The sequence below is a fragment of the Oncorhynchus mykiss genome, chromosome 5 (assembly GCF_057628025.1).
Source record: "Oncorhynchus mykiss isolate SJ-2025 chromosome 5, ASM5762802v1, whole genome shotgun sequence".
NCBI lineage: Eukaryota > Metazoa > Chordata > Actinopteri > Salmoniformes > Salmonidae > Oncorhynchus > Oncorhynchus mykiss.
In genome coordinates this window covers 19,642,244-19,659,117 of record NC_143026.1, presented here as the reverse complement: position 1 = coordinate 19,659,117, position 16,874 = coordinate 19,642,244, and the positions used below count along the sequence as shown (strand labels likewise).

The following is a 16,874-nucleotide window of genomic DNA, read 5'->3' as shown; positions in this document are numbered from 1 at the left end:
TGCTGAATCTAATTGACACAGAGGCTGACAACGAGCGTCGAGTCCTTCCTCAGGGAAGAAGGGATGAGGAGAAAGAGGGAAGAGGAGCGCATGCTGTAGAGAGAGAGAGGGGGGAGTGACAAAGAAAAAATATGATAGAGAGGAAGCTACTAGGGATTATTTTTTAAATCAATCGAATAGCCAATTGTTTTGCATCTCACATCTCTTCACATGAGTAGGTTGGTGAGTGGGTTCATGAATGAGTGGTTGTTGCAACTGAGGGACGTTGGTGTGAAAAGACCCTCCAACTGAATGTTGTCCTTGTTTGCCCTAGATGGCAAACATCCATGTTTTATTACAGTACCAAGCTACATTCCTGGTTTGATGATTCCATTCATCCCTAACAATCATGTATTTAAAATGTGTTTGCCTTCATGTTGGCTGTAGCATTATGTTCATTGCAGCAATGGTACAGACTCTGATCCACAGTCGCCCCCCCACAAAGACCGAAATGTTGAGCATCAAGCACTTATGTTAAGCTGTTCAAACCACATCCACTTCCTGTGTCTGAGGCAGCTAGCTGTAGCAGTCAGGCAGTGTAAAAAAGGGATTAAAGCAGCACAAAGACACCCCCACTCAGAACCCTGTCGAGCTCATAGGACTGGTCTGGGACAGTAGCTCAGTGACAGTTGGGGAATATACTGCATGAAGTGCTGCAGGCAGCTTTGGTTGGGTTGAGGAGGACAGACATTGGGTTTGGGTTGAGGTGGACTACAGATGATGGAGGAGAGGATGGGGAACTGTTGGAGCTATACCAAGGTGAATGTAAAACTAACCCTAACCAAGCTGTATCGTCTGTGTTCCTTTGTTAGTACTGTCAATGGACGGAGACGCATCATTGCAAAATGTTCTGAGGGGTAGGCTACTCGAGTGTGTGATCCACTGCAGTAGGGATGTTTTTTGTAGGCTGTTGTACAGTGTAACTGTTGAATATGGACTAGCCTGTTTGTAGTGTAGCCTATTTCTATTCTCCAGACATTTTGGCTGAAATCAGGTGTTTTAATAAGGTGATAGATAAGGCAACATTATGCAGCATCCTCCAGTTTGTCTCCAGGTTATATGACAGAGGAGAGACAATGCATAGAAATGATGAATTTGACAATCGTGCACCTTTTCATTCCTGTTATACTGTACAGTACTGATGAGGGACAGTGTTAAGGCGGAATAACTGTATTAAGCTATGAATAATGTACAAGGCCATTGTGGGTTAGGGTACTCTAAAACTATTCTACAGTTTAAGTCTTTACTTGAGTGAAGGAGACTGAATGGGTTTCTGTAAATGGTGAAAAGTCCCTCTGAGTCAGGGCCAGTTCATCGGTGGAGGCGTTTCTGCTTGTAGCCAAAATAGCTTACAGCAATACTGCAGGGTTACAGTGTTTCTTCTTGTAACCTCAACACTGCATAGCTACAATGTTTCTTCTCGTAACCTCAATACTGCATCGCTACAATGTTTCTTCTTGTAACCTCAATACTGCATCGCTACAATGTTTCTTCTTGTAACCTCAATACTGCATAGCTACAATGTTGCTTCTCGTAACCTCAATACTGCATCGCTACAATGTTTCTTCTTGTAACCTCAATACTGCATAGCTACAATGTTGCTTCTCGTAACCTCAATACTGCATCGCTACAATGTTTCTTCTTGTAACCTCAATACTGCATCGCTACCATGTTTCTTCTTGTAACCTCAATACTGCACAGCTACAATGTTTCTTCTTGTAACCTCAATACTGCATAGCTACAATGTTGCTTCTCGTAACCTCAATACTGCATCGCTACAATGTTTCTTCTTGTAACCTCAATACTGCATCGCTACAATGTTTATTCTTGTAACCTCAATACTGCATAGCTACAATGTTTCTTCTTGTAACCTCAATACTGCATCGCTACAATGTTTCTTCTCGTAACCTCAACACTGCATCGCTACAATGTTTCTTCTTGTAACCTCAATACTGCATAGCTACAATGTTTCTTCTTGTAACCTCAATACTGCATAGCTACAATGTTGCTTCTCGTAACCTCAATACTGCATCGCTACAATGTTTCTTCTTGTAACCTCAATACTGCATAGCTAAAATGTTTCTTATTGTAACCTCAATACTGCATCGCTACAATGTTTCTTATTGTAACCTCAATACTGCATCGCTACAATGTTTCTTCTTGTAACCTCAATACTGCGTAGCTACAATGTTTCTTATTGTAACCTCAATACTGCATCGCTACAATGTTTCTTATTGTAACCCCAATACTGCATCGCTACAATGTTTCTTCTTGTAACCTCAATACTGCGTAGCTACAATGTTTCTTATTGTAACCTCAATACTGCATAGCTACAATGTTTCTTATTGTAACCTCAATACTGCGTAGCTACAATGTTTCTTATTGTAACCTCAATACTGCATCGCTACAATGTTTCTTCTTGTAACCTCAATACTGCATCTCTACAATGTTTCTTCTCCTAACCTCAATACTGCATAGCTACAATGTTTCTTCTTGTAACCTCAATACTGCATAGCTACAATGTTTCTTCTCCTAACCTCAATACTGCGTAGCTACAATGTTTCTTCTTGTAACCTCAATACTGCATAGCTACAATGTTTCTTCTCGTAACCTCAACACTGCATCGCTACAATGTTTCTTCTTGTAACCTCAATACTGCAGGGTTACAATGTTTCTTCTTGTAACCTCAATACTGCGTAGCTACAATGTTTCTTATTGTAACCTCAATACTGCATCGCTACAATGTTGCTTCTCGTAACCTCAATACTGCATCACTGCAATGTTTCTTCTTGTAACCTCAATACTGCGTTGATACAATGTTTCTTCTTGTAACCTCAATACTGCATCGCTACAATGTTTCTTCTTGTAACCTCAATTCTGCATCCCTACAATGTTTCTTCTTGTAACCTCAACACTGCAGGGTTACAATGTTTCTTCTTGTAACCTCAATACTGCATAGCTACAATGTTTCTTATTGTAACCTCAATACTGCATCGCTACAATGTTGCTTCTCGTAACCTCAATACTGCATCACTGCAATGTTTCTTCTTGTAACCTCAATGCTGCATCCCTACAATGTTTCTTCTTGTAACCTCAATACTGCGTAGCTACAATGTTTCTTATTGTAACCTCAATATTGCATCGCTACAATGTTTCTTCTTGTAACCTCAATACTGCATCACTGCAATGTTTCTTCTTGTAACCTCAATGCTGCATCCCTACAATGTTTCTTCTTGTAACCTCAATACTGCGTAGCTACAATGTTTCTTATTGTAACCTCAGTACTGCATAGCTACAATGTTTCTTCTTGTAACCTCAATACTGCATAGCTACAATGTTTCTTATTGTAACCTCAATACTGCGTAGCTACAATGTTGCTTCTTGTAACCCCCAATACTGCATAGCTACAATGTTTCTTCTTGTAACCTCAATACTGCGTAGCTACAATGTTTCTTCTCCTAACCTCAATACTGCATAGCTACAATGTTTCTTCTTGTAACCTCAATACTGCACAGCTACAATGTTTCTTCTTGTAACCTCAATACTGCATCGCTACAATGTTTCTTCTTGTAACCTCAATACTGCGTAGCTACAATGTTTCTTCTCCTAACCTCAATACTGCATAGCTACAATGTTTCTTCTTGTAACCTCAATACTGCATAGCTACAATGTTTCTTCTTGTAACCTCAATACTGCATCGCTACAATGTTTCTTCTTGTAACCTCAATACTGCATCGCTACAATGTTTCTTCTTGTAACCTCAATACTGCGTTGATACAATGTTTCTTCTTGTAACCTCAATACTGCGTCGCTACAATGTTTCTTCTTGTAACCTCAATACTGCATAGCTACAATGTTTCTTCTCCTAACCTCAATACTGCATCGCTACAATGTTTCTTCTTGTAACCTCAATACTGCACAGCTACAATGTTTCTTCTTGTAACCTCAATGCTGCATCCCTACAATGTTTCTTCTTGTAACCTCAATACTGCGTAGCTACAATGTTTCTTATTGTAACCTCAATACTGCATAGCTACAATGTTTCTTCTTGTAACCTCAATACTGCATAGCTACAATGTTTCTTATTGTAACCTCAATACTGCGTAGCTACAATGTTTCTTCTTGTAACCTCAATACTGCATAGCTACAATGTTTCTTCTTGTAACCTCAATACTGCGTAGCTACAATGTTTCTTCTCCTAACCTCAATACTGCATAGCTACAATGTTTCTTCTTGTAACCTCAATACTGCACAGCTACAATGTTTCTTCTTGTAACCTCAATACTGCGTAGCTACAATGTTTCTTCTCCTAACCTCAATACTGCATAGCTACAATGTTTCTTCTTGTAACCTCAATACTGCATAGCTACAATGTTTCTTCTTGTAACCTCAATACTGCATCGCTACAATGTTTCTTCTTGTAACCTCAATACTGCATCGCTACAATGTTTCTTCTTGTAACCTCAATACTGCGTTGATACAATGTTTCTTCTTGTAACCTCAATACTGCGTCGCTACAATGTTTCTTCTTGTAACCTCAATACTGCATAGCTACAATGTTTCTTCTCCTAACCTCAATACTGCATCGCTACAATGTTTCTTCTTGTAACCTCAATACTGCACAGCTACAATGTTTCTTCTTGTAACCTCAATACTGCGTCGCTACAATGTTTCTTCTTGTAACCTCAACACTGCAGGGTTACAATGTTTATTCTCCTAACCTCAATACTGCATAGCTACAATGTTTCTTCTTGTAACCTCAATACTGCATAGCTACAATGTTTCTTCTCCTAACCTCAATACTGCATAGCTACAATGTTTCTTCTTGTAACCTCAATACTGCATAGCTACAATGTTTCTTCTCCTAACCTCAATACTGCATCGCTACAATGTTTCTTCTTGTAACCTCAATACTGCAGGGTTACAATGTTTCTTCTTGTAACCTCAATACTGCATAGCTACAATGTTTCTTCTCCTAACCTCAATACTGCATCGCTACAATGTTTCTTCTTGTAACCTCAATACTGCATCGCTACAATGTTTCTTCTTGTAACCTCAATACTGCATAGCTACAATGTTTCTTCTCCTAACCTCAATACTGCATCGCTACAATGTTTCTTCTTGTAACCTCAATACTGCAGGGTTACAATGTTTCTTCTTGTAACCTCAATACTGCATCGCTACAATGTTTCTTCTTGTAACCTCAATACTGCAGGGTTACAATGTTTCTTCTTGTAACCTCAATACTGCGTAGCTACAATGTTTCTTCTTGTAACCTCAACACTGCATCGCTACAATGTTTCTTCTTGTAACCTCAATACTGCAGGGTTACAATGTTTCTTCTTGTAACCTCAATACTGCGTAGCTACAATGTTTCTTCTTGTAACCTCAATACTGCGTTGATACAATGTTTCTTCTTGTAACCTCAATACTGCATAGATACAATGTTTCTTCTTGTAACCTCAATACCGCGTTGATACAATGTTTCTTCTTGTAACCTCAATACTGCGTAGCTACAATGTTTCTTCTTGTAACCTCAATACTGCGTTGATACAATGTTTCTTATTGTAACCTCAATACTGCGTAGCTACAATGTTTCTTCTTGTAACCTCAATACTGCATAGCTACAATGTTTCTTCTTGTAACCTCAATACTGCATCGCTACAATGTTTCTTCTTGTAACCTCAATACTGCATCGCTACAATGTTTCTTCTTGTAACCTCAATACTGCATAGCTACAATGTTTCTTATTGTAACCTCAATACTGCATAGCTACAATGTTTCTTCTTGTAACCTCAATACTGCATCGCTACAATGTTTCTTATTGTAACCTCAATACTGCATAGCTACAATGTTTCTTCTCCTAACCTCAATACTGCATAGCTACAATGTTTCTTCTTGTAACCTCAATACTGCATAGCTACAATGTTTCTTATTGTAACCTCAATACAGCATCGCTACAATGTTTCTTCTTGTAACCTCAATACTGCATAGCTACAATGTTTCTTCTTGTAACCTCAATACTGCATCGCTACAATGTTTCTTCTTGTAACCTCAATACTGCATCGCTACAATGTTTCTTCTTGTAACCTCAATACTGCATCCCTACAATGTTTCTTCTTGTAACCTCAATACTGCACAGCTACAATGTTTCTTCTTGTAACCTCAATGCTGCATCGCTACAATGTTTCTTCTTGTAACCTCAATACTGCATAGCTACAATGTTTCTTCTCGTAACCTCAATACTGCATCGCTACAATGTTTCTTCTTGTAACCTCAATACTGCATCGCTACAATGTTTCTTCTTGTAACCTCAATACTGCATCGCTACAATGTTTCTTCTTGTAACCTCAATACTGCATCCCTACAAGGTTTCTTCTTGTAACCTCAATACTGCACAGCTACAATGTTTCTTCTTGTAACCTCAATGCTGCATCGCTACAATGTTTCTTCTTGTAACCTCAATACTGCATAGCTACAATGTTTCTTCTCGTAACCTCAATACTGCATCGCTACAATGTTTCTTCTCCTAACCTCAATACTGCATCGCTACAATGTTTCTTCTCCTAACCTCAATACTGCATCGCTACAATGTTTCTTCTCCTAACCTCAATACTGCATAGCTACAATGTTTCTTCTTGTAACCTCAACACTACATGATTAGTGTTTCTGCTTGTAACAAAAGTACAGCAATACTACAGGCATCTATTATCCCATAGAGGACAATGTGGGTCATAGCCACACTATTAGCTGTTTATGGAACCTCCAAACATCACAATGACGTCAAAAACATGAATTACACCTATCAATAAGTCAAGCATTTTATCTGATTGGTGGCTTTGGCTGGTAAGTCTCTTTTGGAATTGGTATAACTAGCTCCAATAAGGACTAGGCACTAAGGTAGAAAGGCCAGCTTGTTCCACTGTTAAATTCAATTACCTGAACTCTTTTTATTCGACACTATTAGCTTATTAGAAGGCAGGTGTGCCAAACAGACTTGGATAATAAGTTAGATGCACTATGCAGAAAAGCGCTCTGCCATTTCCTTGTTGCTAAAATTTGAATAGTTTGTCTAATTTCAGTTTGTGGCAAAACAATCAAGTAGTGTAGAGAATTATGGTACCACCTAAACTGCTGTGAAATACCTTTTCCATAAACAAAAATATTATATCTTCAGCTGTTTGAATCTGGTGTGGGAAGCATAGGGAAGCATAGGAATAGTGCATATAGAACAGATCTACCGCATCTTAGACTTGCTTTCAAAGAGAATGACAGATCTAATATTTCACATCTCCATGTGAATTTTGTCGGGTCGTCTAAAAAGTTACATGTTAGAGCTTTAAGTGTCCGCAGCAAAGTGAGAGAGTATAGCTAAATGTTGACTGTGAAACCCTTGGCCTTAGTGAAGGGAAAATATTAGCACGGCGTTGTGAGTAATGTGAGCAGGCGTTGTACAGACATTATAATGTATATCTAGAAACGTTAAACTCGTTGGCATTTCAGAACTACTGGCAAAAAGTGAGGCTAACATGTTGTCAACACATGTAAAAGGTCATGTAGGAAACTTTTCGTCCTCGCAGCTAGTGGCACTGAGAATCCGCCACAACAAAATCGCAGAACGCTCTTCCTAAGTATTGGGATGTTATATTCATGCCTGTTTTTCTTTCTCTCTCTTCTGTTTGCAGGATCAGTTTGATAACCTAGAGAAGCATACACAGTCAGGCATCGAGTTTGTGGAGAGGTACAGTAAATTCGTCAAAGAGAGATCGGAGATTGAAATCAGCTATGCAAAGCAGATTAGGTGAGTGTTTCTGTTTTGCCCTGTTATGATACTGTAAGTCTAGTTCTCTGTCTAGATATTTCACCAGTGAATGAAATGGATAGTATTCTTCAATAATTCAATCATTTCGGCCTCAGCCTTCTTCAGCATACAGAGTATAACATACAGTGCATTCGGAAAGTATTCAGACCCCTTGACTTTTTCCACATTTTGTTACATTACAGGCTTTTTATAAAATGGCCAAAATCGTTTTTCCCCTCATCAATCTACACACAATACCCCATAATGACAAAGCACCGTTTTTGCAAATGTATCAAAAAATATATGTATCACATTTACAGACCCTTTACTCAATACTTTGTTGAAGAAACCTTTGGCAGCAATTACAGCCTCAAGTCTTCTTGGGTATGATGCTACAAGCTAGGCGCACCTGTATTTTGGGAGTCTCCCATTTTGCTCTGCAGATCCTCTTAAGTTCTGTCAGGTTAGATGTGGAGCGTCGCTGCACAGCTATTTTCAGGTCTCTCCAGAGATTTGTGATCGGGTTCAAGTCTGGGCTCTGGCTGGGCCACTCAAGGACATTCAGAGATTTGTCCCGAAGGCACTCCTTTGTTGTCTTTGCTGTGTGCTTAGGGTTGTTGTCCTGTTGGAAGGAGAACCTTTGCCCCAGTCTGAGGTCCTGAGCGCTCTGGAGCAGGTTTTCATTAAGGATCTCTCTACTTTGCTCCCTTTTCCCTTTGATCCTGACTAGTCTCCCAGTCCTTGCCGCTGAAAAACATCCCCACAGCATGATGCTGCCACCACCATGCTTCACCATAGGGATGGTGCCAGGTTTCCTCCAGACGTCACACTTGGCATTCAGGCTTCTCTGATTTCATCAGACCAGAGAATCTTGTTTCTCATGGTCTGAGAGTCTTAAGATGCCTTTTGGCAAACCCCAAGGGGGCTGTCATGTGTATTTTATTGAGGAGTGGCTTCCGTCTGGCAATTCTACCATAAAGGCCTGATTGGTGGAGTGCTGCAGAGATGGTTGTCCTTCTAGAAGGATCTCCCATCTCCACAGAGGAACTCTGGAGCTCTGTCAGAGTGACCGCCGGGTTCTTGGTCACCTCCCTGACCAAGGCCATTCACCACCCATTTCTCAGTTTGGCCGGGCGGCCAGCTCTAGGAAGAGTCTTGGTGGTTCCAAACTTCTTCTATTTAAGAATGATGGAGGCCACTATGTTCTTGGGGACATTTAAAGCTGCAGAAATTATTTGGTAACCTTTCCCAGATCTGTGCTTCGACACAATCCTGTCTCGACCTCTACGAACAATTCCCTCGACCTCATGGCTTGGTTTTTGCTCTGACATGCATGCACTGTCAACTGTGGGATCTTATATAGACAAGTGTGTGCCTTTCCAAATCATGTCTAATCAATAGAATTTACCACAGGTGGACTCCAATCAAGTTGCAGAAACATCTCAAGGATGTTCAATGGAAACAGGATGCACCTGAGCTCAATTTCAAGTCTTGTAGCAAAGGGTCTGAATAGTTATGGAAATAAGGTATTTCTGTTGTTGGTTTTTTTGTAAATTTGCAAAAATGTACAAAAACCTGTTTTCGCTTTGTCATTATGGGGAATTTTGTGTAGATTGATGAGCATTTTTTTTAGAATAAGGCTGTAAAGTAATAAAATGTGGAAAAAGTCAAGGGGTCTGAATATTTTCCGAATGCACTGTAATTGTAACATGTATCTTGTGTACGTAAACTGACTTTTGGTGTCTTGAAAAATGATTAAAATGAATTATTTTTATTATTTTTAATTTATTTTTAATTTCACCTTTATTTTACCAGGTAAGCTAGTTGAGAACAAGTTCTCATTTACAACTGCGACCTGGCCAAGATAAAGCAAAGCAGTATTGTTTAAGATACTGTATTTCACTGCCATTAAAAACAAGCTTTATCATGTTTCCACACAGACAAATTCACTGACAGTTTGACAGTGTACACCTTATTCAGCCTGCAGTGAACACATCACTACTGAGTTTGTTTAAGTGAGGTCCTATCAGAGAGCTCAGCCTGACAGACAGAGGGATGTTAGCTTTACCCAGGTGGATGGCTAGATAAACAGAATGATGATGCCTGTAGCGGAAGTCTCTCTCTTTCTATTCATCCCTGTCTCTCTCTTTCTGTTGCTCTCGCTGTCTCCCTCCATCTCTCTGTGTCTGTAGTTTCTCTCTTTCGCTCTGTCTCGTTCTGTCTCTGTCTTTCTCTGTCTCTCTCTCTCTCTTACATGACAGTGTTTTCTTGCTGTTTTTTTTTGCTTGAGGACAGAGGAAATAAGGTTGGCGACGGGTGGGGGGTGCGAGGCATGTGTTTCCATAGTAACAAGGTATCAGTATTATCATCCCCAGCCAGCGCTGACCCACATTTCTCTTTATCCAATCACGGTGGAGTATCGGTCGTTTAGTTCCGCCCCCCTTTTAAATACCCCCAAGCCCTCCTCTCCTCAAATAGAGTAGGGGTGAGGGTGTGAGGGCATACTCTTCCTAGGCTCTCTTCTACCCCAACAACAAACAGCAGAGGTCTGCCCAAAAAAATCCCTTATCTGGTTCCCTAGAGAGGGCCAAGAGGAAGGCTAAAGAATCTAATTACTGACTACTGACCCCCACCCAGCACCCCTCATCTGCACCCCCACCCCTAAACCCCCTAACCCCACCTCCTTCTCATTCTAGATAAATCTCCCTTCACTAAGGAGATAATAGGACTAGCAGTTCCTTACTCTGTTTGCATGGCACACACACACACACACACGCACGCACGTAATGACCTAATTCGTTTCCGTATGTGTCTCACTTTGGTATCTGTGACCCAGGGATAGTCTTTCCATGTTGTGATGTGTTTTATTGAACCTGACGACTCTGCAGATGTGGCAGTCAGATGTTTTAATTCACTCTGCTTAAACAGTAGAACTGTAGGACTCATATCTCTCCATCTGAAACAGATTTGTTTTCCACGTGGACGGCCTTCTGCTATCACAGGAAGATAGGATTTGCAAGTTACAGAATGGATAGGCCTGTTTATAAAGCTTTTTTGGGTTGGACACAATGTACATCTTTGTGTGTGTTGTTTGTTTCTGCATCCGGACTAATTATTCTCCCCCTGATAAAGTTAGCTCGTTAAAGCAGGTTGAATCTACTGGGCATGCTCAGACCCATAGAACACAGCCCTGCTACAGAAGATCTAATAAACATTCAATCTAATAAACACACTGAAATGGGCCCTTTGATCATCCATTCGTCACTCCTTTATGCTGGAGGAAGTTTGGTTCGCTACTCCTGTTTTTCTATTTTTTCCTCCTCCCTCTCTTTCCTGCCTCGCTTTTCCCCTGTTGTTGTCTCTTTTTCCTCTCCTCCCTCTCTTTCCTGCCTCTCTTTTCCCCTGTTGTTGTCTCTTTTTCCTCCTCCCTCTCTTTCCTGCCTCTCTTTTCCCCTGTTGTTGTCTCTTCTTTCCTCTCCTCCCTCTCTTTCCTGCCTCTCTTTTCCCCTGTTGTTGTCTCTTTTTCCTCCTCCCTCTCTTTCCTGCCTCTCTTTTCCCCTGTTATTGTCTCTTTTTCTTCTCCTCCCTCTCTTTCCTGCCTCTCTTTTCCCCTGTTGTTGTCTCTTTTTCCTCTCCTCCCTCTCTTTCCTGCCTCTCTTCTCCCCTGTTGTTGTCTCTTTTTCCTCTCCTCCCTCTCTTTCCTGCCTCTCTTTTCCCCTGTTGTTGTCTCTTTTTCCTCTCCTCCCTCTCTTTCCTGCCTCTCTTCTCCCCTGTTGTTGTCTCTTTTTCCTCCTCCCTCTCTTTCCTGCCTCTCTTCTCCCCTGTTGTTGTCTCTTTTTCCTCCTCCCTCTCTTTCCTGCCTCTCTTCTCCCCTGTTGTAGTCTCTTTTTCATCCTCCCTCTCTTTCCTGCCTCTCTTCTCCCCTGTTGTTGTCTCTTTTTCCTCCTCCCTCTCTTTCCTGCCTCTCCTCTCCCCTGTTGTTGTCTCTTTTTCCTCTCCTCCCTCTCTTTCCTGCCTCTCTTCTCCCCTGTTGTTGTCTCTTTTTCCTCCTCCCTCTCTTTCCTGCCTCTCTTCTCCCCTGTTGTTGTCTCTTTTTCCTCCTCCCTCTCTTTCCTGCCTCTCTTCTCCCCTGTTGTAGTCTCTTTTTCATCCTCCCTCTCTTTCCTGCCTCTCTTCTCCCCTGTTGTTGTCTCTTTTTCCTCCTCCCTCTCTTTCCTGCCTCTCCTCTCCCCTGTTGTTGTCTCTTTTTCCTCTCCTCCCTCTCTTTCCTGCCTGTCTTTTCCCCTGTTGTTGTCTCTTTTTCCTACTCCCTCTCTTTCCTGCCTCTCTTCTCCCCTGTTGTTGTCTCTTTTTCCTCCTCCCTCTCTTTCCTGCCTCTCTTCTCCCCTGTTGTTGTCTCTTTTTCCTCCTCCCTCTCTTTCCTGCCTCTCTTCTCCCCTGTTGTTGTCTCTTTTTCCTCCTCCCTCTCTTTCCTGCCTCTCTTTTCCCCCGTTGTTGTCTCTTTTTCCTCTCCTGCCTCTCTTTCCTGCCTCTCTTCTCCCCTGTTGTTCTCTTTTTCCCCCTCCCTCTCTTTCCTGACTCTCTTCTCCCCTGTTGTTGTCTCTTTTTTCTCCTCCCTCTCTTTCCTGCCTCTCTTTTCCCCTGTTGTTGTCTCTTTTTCCTCTCCTCCCTCTCTTTCCTGCCTCTCTTTTCCCCTGTTGTTGTCTCTTTTTCCTCCTCCCTCTCTTTTCCCCTGTTGTTGTCTCTTTTTCCTCTCCTGCCTCTCTTTTCCCCTGTTGTTGTCTCTTTTTCCTCCTCCTTCTCTTTCCTGCCTCTCTTCTCCCCTGTTGTTGTCTCTTTTTCCTCCTCCCTCTCTTTTCCCCTGTTGTTGTCTCTTTTTCCTCTCCTGCCTCTCTTTTCCCCTGTTGTTGTCTCTTTTTTCTCCTCCCTCTCTTTCCTGCCTCTCTTTTCCCCTGTTGTTGTCTCTTTTTCCTCTCCTGCCTCTCTTTTCCCCTGTTGTTGTCTCTTTTTCATCCTCCTTCTCTTTCCTGCCTCTCTTCTCCCCTGTTGTTGTCTCTTTTTCCTCCTCCCTCTCTTTCCTGCCTCTCTTCTCCCCTGTTGTTGTCTCTTTTTTCTCCTCCCTCTCCCTTTCCCCTGTGCTGTAATTGTACTGTATCTTCACGTTGTCTGGAGTCTGTTAGATCTTTGGTAGACCTGTTCTATGGTCTCTGGGGCTGAACAGGGTGATAGCTCTCTGCTGTGTGTGAAGTATCTTACAGATGGTTGGTGAGCAGTTTGGCCCCACTGCTTCAGCCATTAGCACTAAATGCTCAACAAGACGAACACCTCACTCTGCTCTGCAGATAACATGCACTACCATGCATCAGTAGACATATGAAAAGGCATATCAAAAGAGAAATGGCGGAAAGTTTGACCTCCACTGTATCGAATGGATAAACGTGCATAATGTTTCAAGGAGGTTAACACACTGTTCCTAGGCCGTCATTGAAAATAAGAATTAGTTCTTAACTGAGTTGCCCAGCACAGTAACACACATTGGTTTAATCCACAGTACAGGACAGTAGGTTAAGGTCTGTGTGCATACTACTTAGGTGAATGGGTATTAAAAATACACTGTGTGGCACAGTATCACTCAATACGGGGCACAATAATTCATATTCCATTACCCCAACACACACACACACACACACACACACACACACACACACACACACACACACACACACACACACACACACACACACACACACACACACACACACACACACACACACACACACACACACACACATTGGTCTAATCCTCATTAAGTAGGCACCCTCTGGTTGTCTATGTGTTGGTTAACTACGCTACGGAGGAGGAGGAAGGGCAAATGCATTCTGCCATGACATCTGGCCATGAGTGAGAGACAGCCAGGTTCAAAAGCGATGGAGGAGAGGTAGATCTGCCTAGCAACAGAGCAGACACAAGGTTAGAGGAGTAGGGGGGTTGTGGTAGAGAGAGAGAGAGTCACGTTCGTTATAAGGATCAGACCAAGGCGTAGCGTGGTATGTGTACATTATTTTTATTAACTGAATGAACACCGAATAAACCAACAAAATAACAGAACAAAACGTGACTCTATACAAAATAGTGCTGACAGGCAACTACACATAGACAAGATCCCACAAACACCAAAGGGAAATGGCTACCTAAATATGATCCCCAATCAGAGACAACGATAAACAGCTGCTTCTGATTGGGAACCATATCAGGCCACCATAGACATACAAATCACCTAGACCTACAAAAACCCTAGACAATACAAAAACTAGCGTACCCACCCTAGTCACACCCTGACCTAACCAAAATATAAAGAAAACGGAGATATCTCAGGTCAGGGCGTGACAGAGAGAGAATACATGCTTTAGTGCTTTTATCACGTGCATGATTCATTCATGATGGAGTTATGTATTTATATATATATATATATATATATATATATATATAGATATATATATATATATATATATATATATATATATATATATATATATATAATATTATTTTTTTACCCCTTTTTCTCCCCAATTTTGTGATATCCAATTGGTAGTTAGTTTTGTCCCATAGCTGCAACTCCCTTACGGACTCGGGAGAGGCGAAGGTCGAGAGCCCTGCGCCCTCCAAAACACGACCATGTCAAGCCGCTCTGCTTCTTGACACACTGCTCACTGAACCCGGAAGCCAGCCGCACCAATATGTCGGAGGAAACACCATCCAGCTGGTGACCGAAATCAGCGTGCATGTGCCCGGACCGCCACAAGGAGTCGCTAGAGTGCGATGGGACAAGGACATCCCGGCCCAAGACACAGGCTGGGATCAAACCCGGGTCTGTAGTGATGCCTCTAGCACTGCGATGCAGTGCCTTAGACCGCTGCGCTACTCGGGAGGCCTATACTACCTTGTTAAGGGTGGAGTTCGGCTTGCATGGTAGTCTAATAATGATGATTATTGTCTCATTTTTCTTCTACCAATTAATTCTAGACTAGTTGTTAGTCAGCATGATTAATATTGTCCATGTTATATTGGTGCAGTAATATAATAGTCTTTATTGTAGCACAGTTTTTTTCTTCCATTATACAGTTGACATTAAAAGGGCAGCTATGACCATGTTGTTGCAGGGGTTCTATTCTACTGTTTCTGTCGACCTTCATTCTACTCACCATGTAGGACCTGACCTCTATTCCTACTGAAAGGGTTAATGGTCCAGACATCAGCATAGTAAACAGCAGCACACCATGCATGAGTGAAGAGGACCTAGCTACAATGTGACTCACCATTCGCTGCCTGCCTGCCAACCAGCATGCCTCAATGCTTCCTGATTCACTCTGCGTCTGTCTGCTGAAATCTAATTGGCTTGTCTGGTCTGTTGCCGTTTGTAGGTGGATTCTTCTAATAGGTTTACCTATTTTTATTGGCTGATTGAGTAGCCTAGTATGTGTGGTTGTGTGTGAATACATGCGTGTGCTTGTTAGTCTGTATTAAACTGTGTTGACACACAGAAAAAATGGAGCTGGGTGATGAGTTGATCCGACTATCACTATTAAACAAACAAACACAGCAACAGAGAGAAAGACAGGACAAGGGGGAGACAGAGTGAGGGTTAAAGAGAGAGGGACATAGAGAGAGAGGGACAGAGAGAGAGAGGGAGGGACAGAGAGAGAGAGGGACAGAGAGAGATAGGGACAGAGAGGCAGAGGGACAGAGAGGCAGAGAGAGGTGGAAGCGAGCAAGACAAAAGCGAGGTAGAGATGTGAGTGCATGAATCTCAGTATATTCGTCACACGGTTCAGGTTCAGAACTCTGGGGTCCTCTCATTAACCCTTCACTTACAGTACAGCTGACAGTTTTAAACAGCATACTACATACTACATCTGTATGCCAGCCTGTTTTATTTGACACACTCATCTTGTGCCAGCAGGCTTGTGCAGCCAATGTCAGAAAGAGGGTGTAGTCTGGAGGAGAAAAGCATGTTTCTTCATGGTGACTGTGAATTTTTGGTCCTGGGGCCATAAGCATTATTAATGGAACAGAGTGCGTGGAGATGGAGGTGGGAGGGCAGGGTGGGAGGGGAGGCGTGGAGGTGGCAGGGGAGGGATGGAGGTGGCAGGGGAGGGTGGGAGGGGAGGCATGGAGGTGGGAGGGGAGGCATGGAGGTGGGAAGGGAGGCATTGTGGTTGGAGGGATGGAGGATGGTGGGAAGGGAGGCATGGAGGTGGGAGGGGAGGCATGGTGGTTGGAGGGATGGAGGTCGGAGGAGAGGGTGGGAGGGATGGAGGTGGGGGGGAGGCATGGAGGTTGAAGGGGAGGGTGGAAGGGGAGGCATGGAGGTGGGAGGGGAGGCGTGGAGGTGGCAGGGGAGGATGGCGGAGGCATGGAGGTGGGAGGGGAGGGATGGAGGTGGGAGGAGAGGGTGGGAGGTTATGGCATGGAGGTGGGAGGGGAGGGTGGGAGGGTGAAAGGGATGGCATGGAGGTGGGAGGAGAGGGTGGGAGGGGAGGCATGGAGGTGGGAGGGGAGGGTGGAAGGGGAGGCATGGAGATGGGAGGAGAGGATGGGAGGGGAGGCGTGGAGGTGGGAGGAGAGGCATGGAGGTGGCAGGGGAGGGTGGGAGGGGAGGCATGGATGTGGGAGGAGAGTGTGAGAGGGGAGGCATTGAGATGGGAGGATGGGGTGGGTGGGAGGGGAGGCATGGAGGTGGGAGGAGAGGCATGGAGGTGGCAGGGGAAAGTGGGAGGGAGGGGAGGCATGGAGGTGGGAGGGGAGGCATGCAGGTGGCAGGGGAGGGTGGGAGGGAGGGGAGGCATGGAGGTGGGAGGGGAGGCATGGAGGTGGGAGGAGAGGGTGAGAGGGGAGGCATGGAGATGGGAGGAGGGGGTGGGTGGGAGGGGAGGGGAGGCATGGAGGTGGGAGGAGAGGCATGGAGGTGGCAGGGGAGGGTGGGAGGGAGGGGAGGCATGGAGGTGGGAGGGGAGGCATGGAGGTGGGAGGAGAG

The 16,874-nt window shown here is 43.5% G+C and overlaps 1 protein-coding gene across 50 annotated transcripts in view; it reads left to right on the top strand.

Moving 5' to 3' along the window:
* LOC110523375 (formin-binding protein 1) overlaps window positions 1-16,874 on the top strand; it is a 126,294-nt gene that overhangs the window by 28,715 nt on the left and 80,705 nt on the right. For 41 of the 50 annotated variants that reach the window (XM_090234129.1, XM_090234117.1, XM_090234124.1 and 38 more), the window contains exon 2: window positions 7,725-7,840. In XM_090234129.1, the coding sequence (XP_090090255.1) occupies window positions 7,725-7,840 (116 nt within the window). Of the gene's footprint in view, window positions 1-524; window positions 799-7,724; window positions 7,841-16,874 lie in introns of those variants that run through there. The other 9 variants (XM_090234120.1, XM_090234119.1, XM_090234115.1 and 6 more) reach the window with 2 other exon arrangements.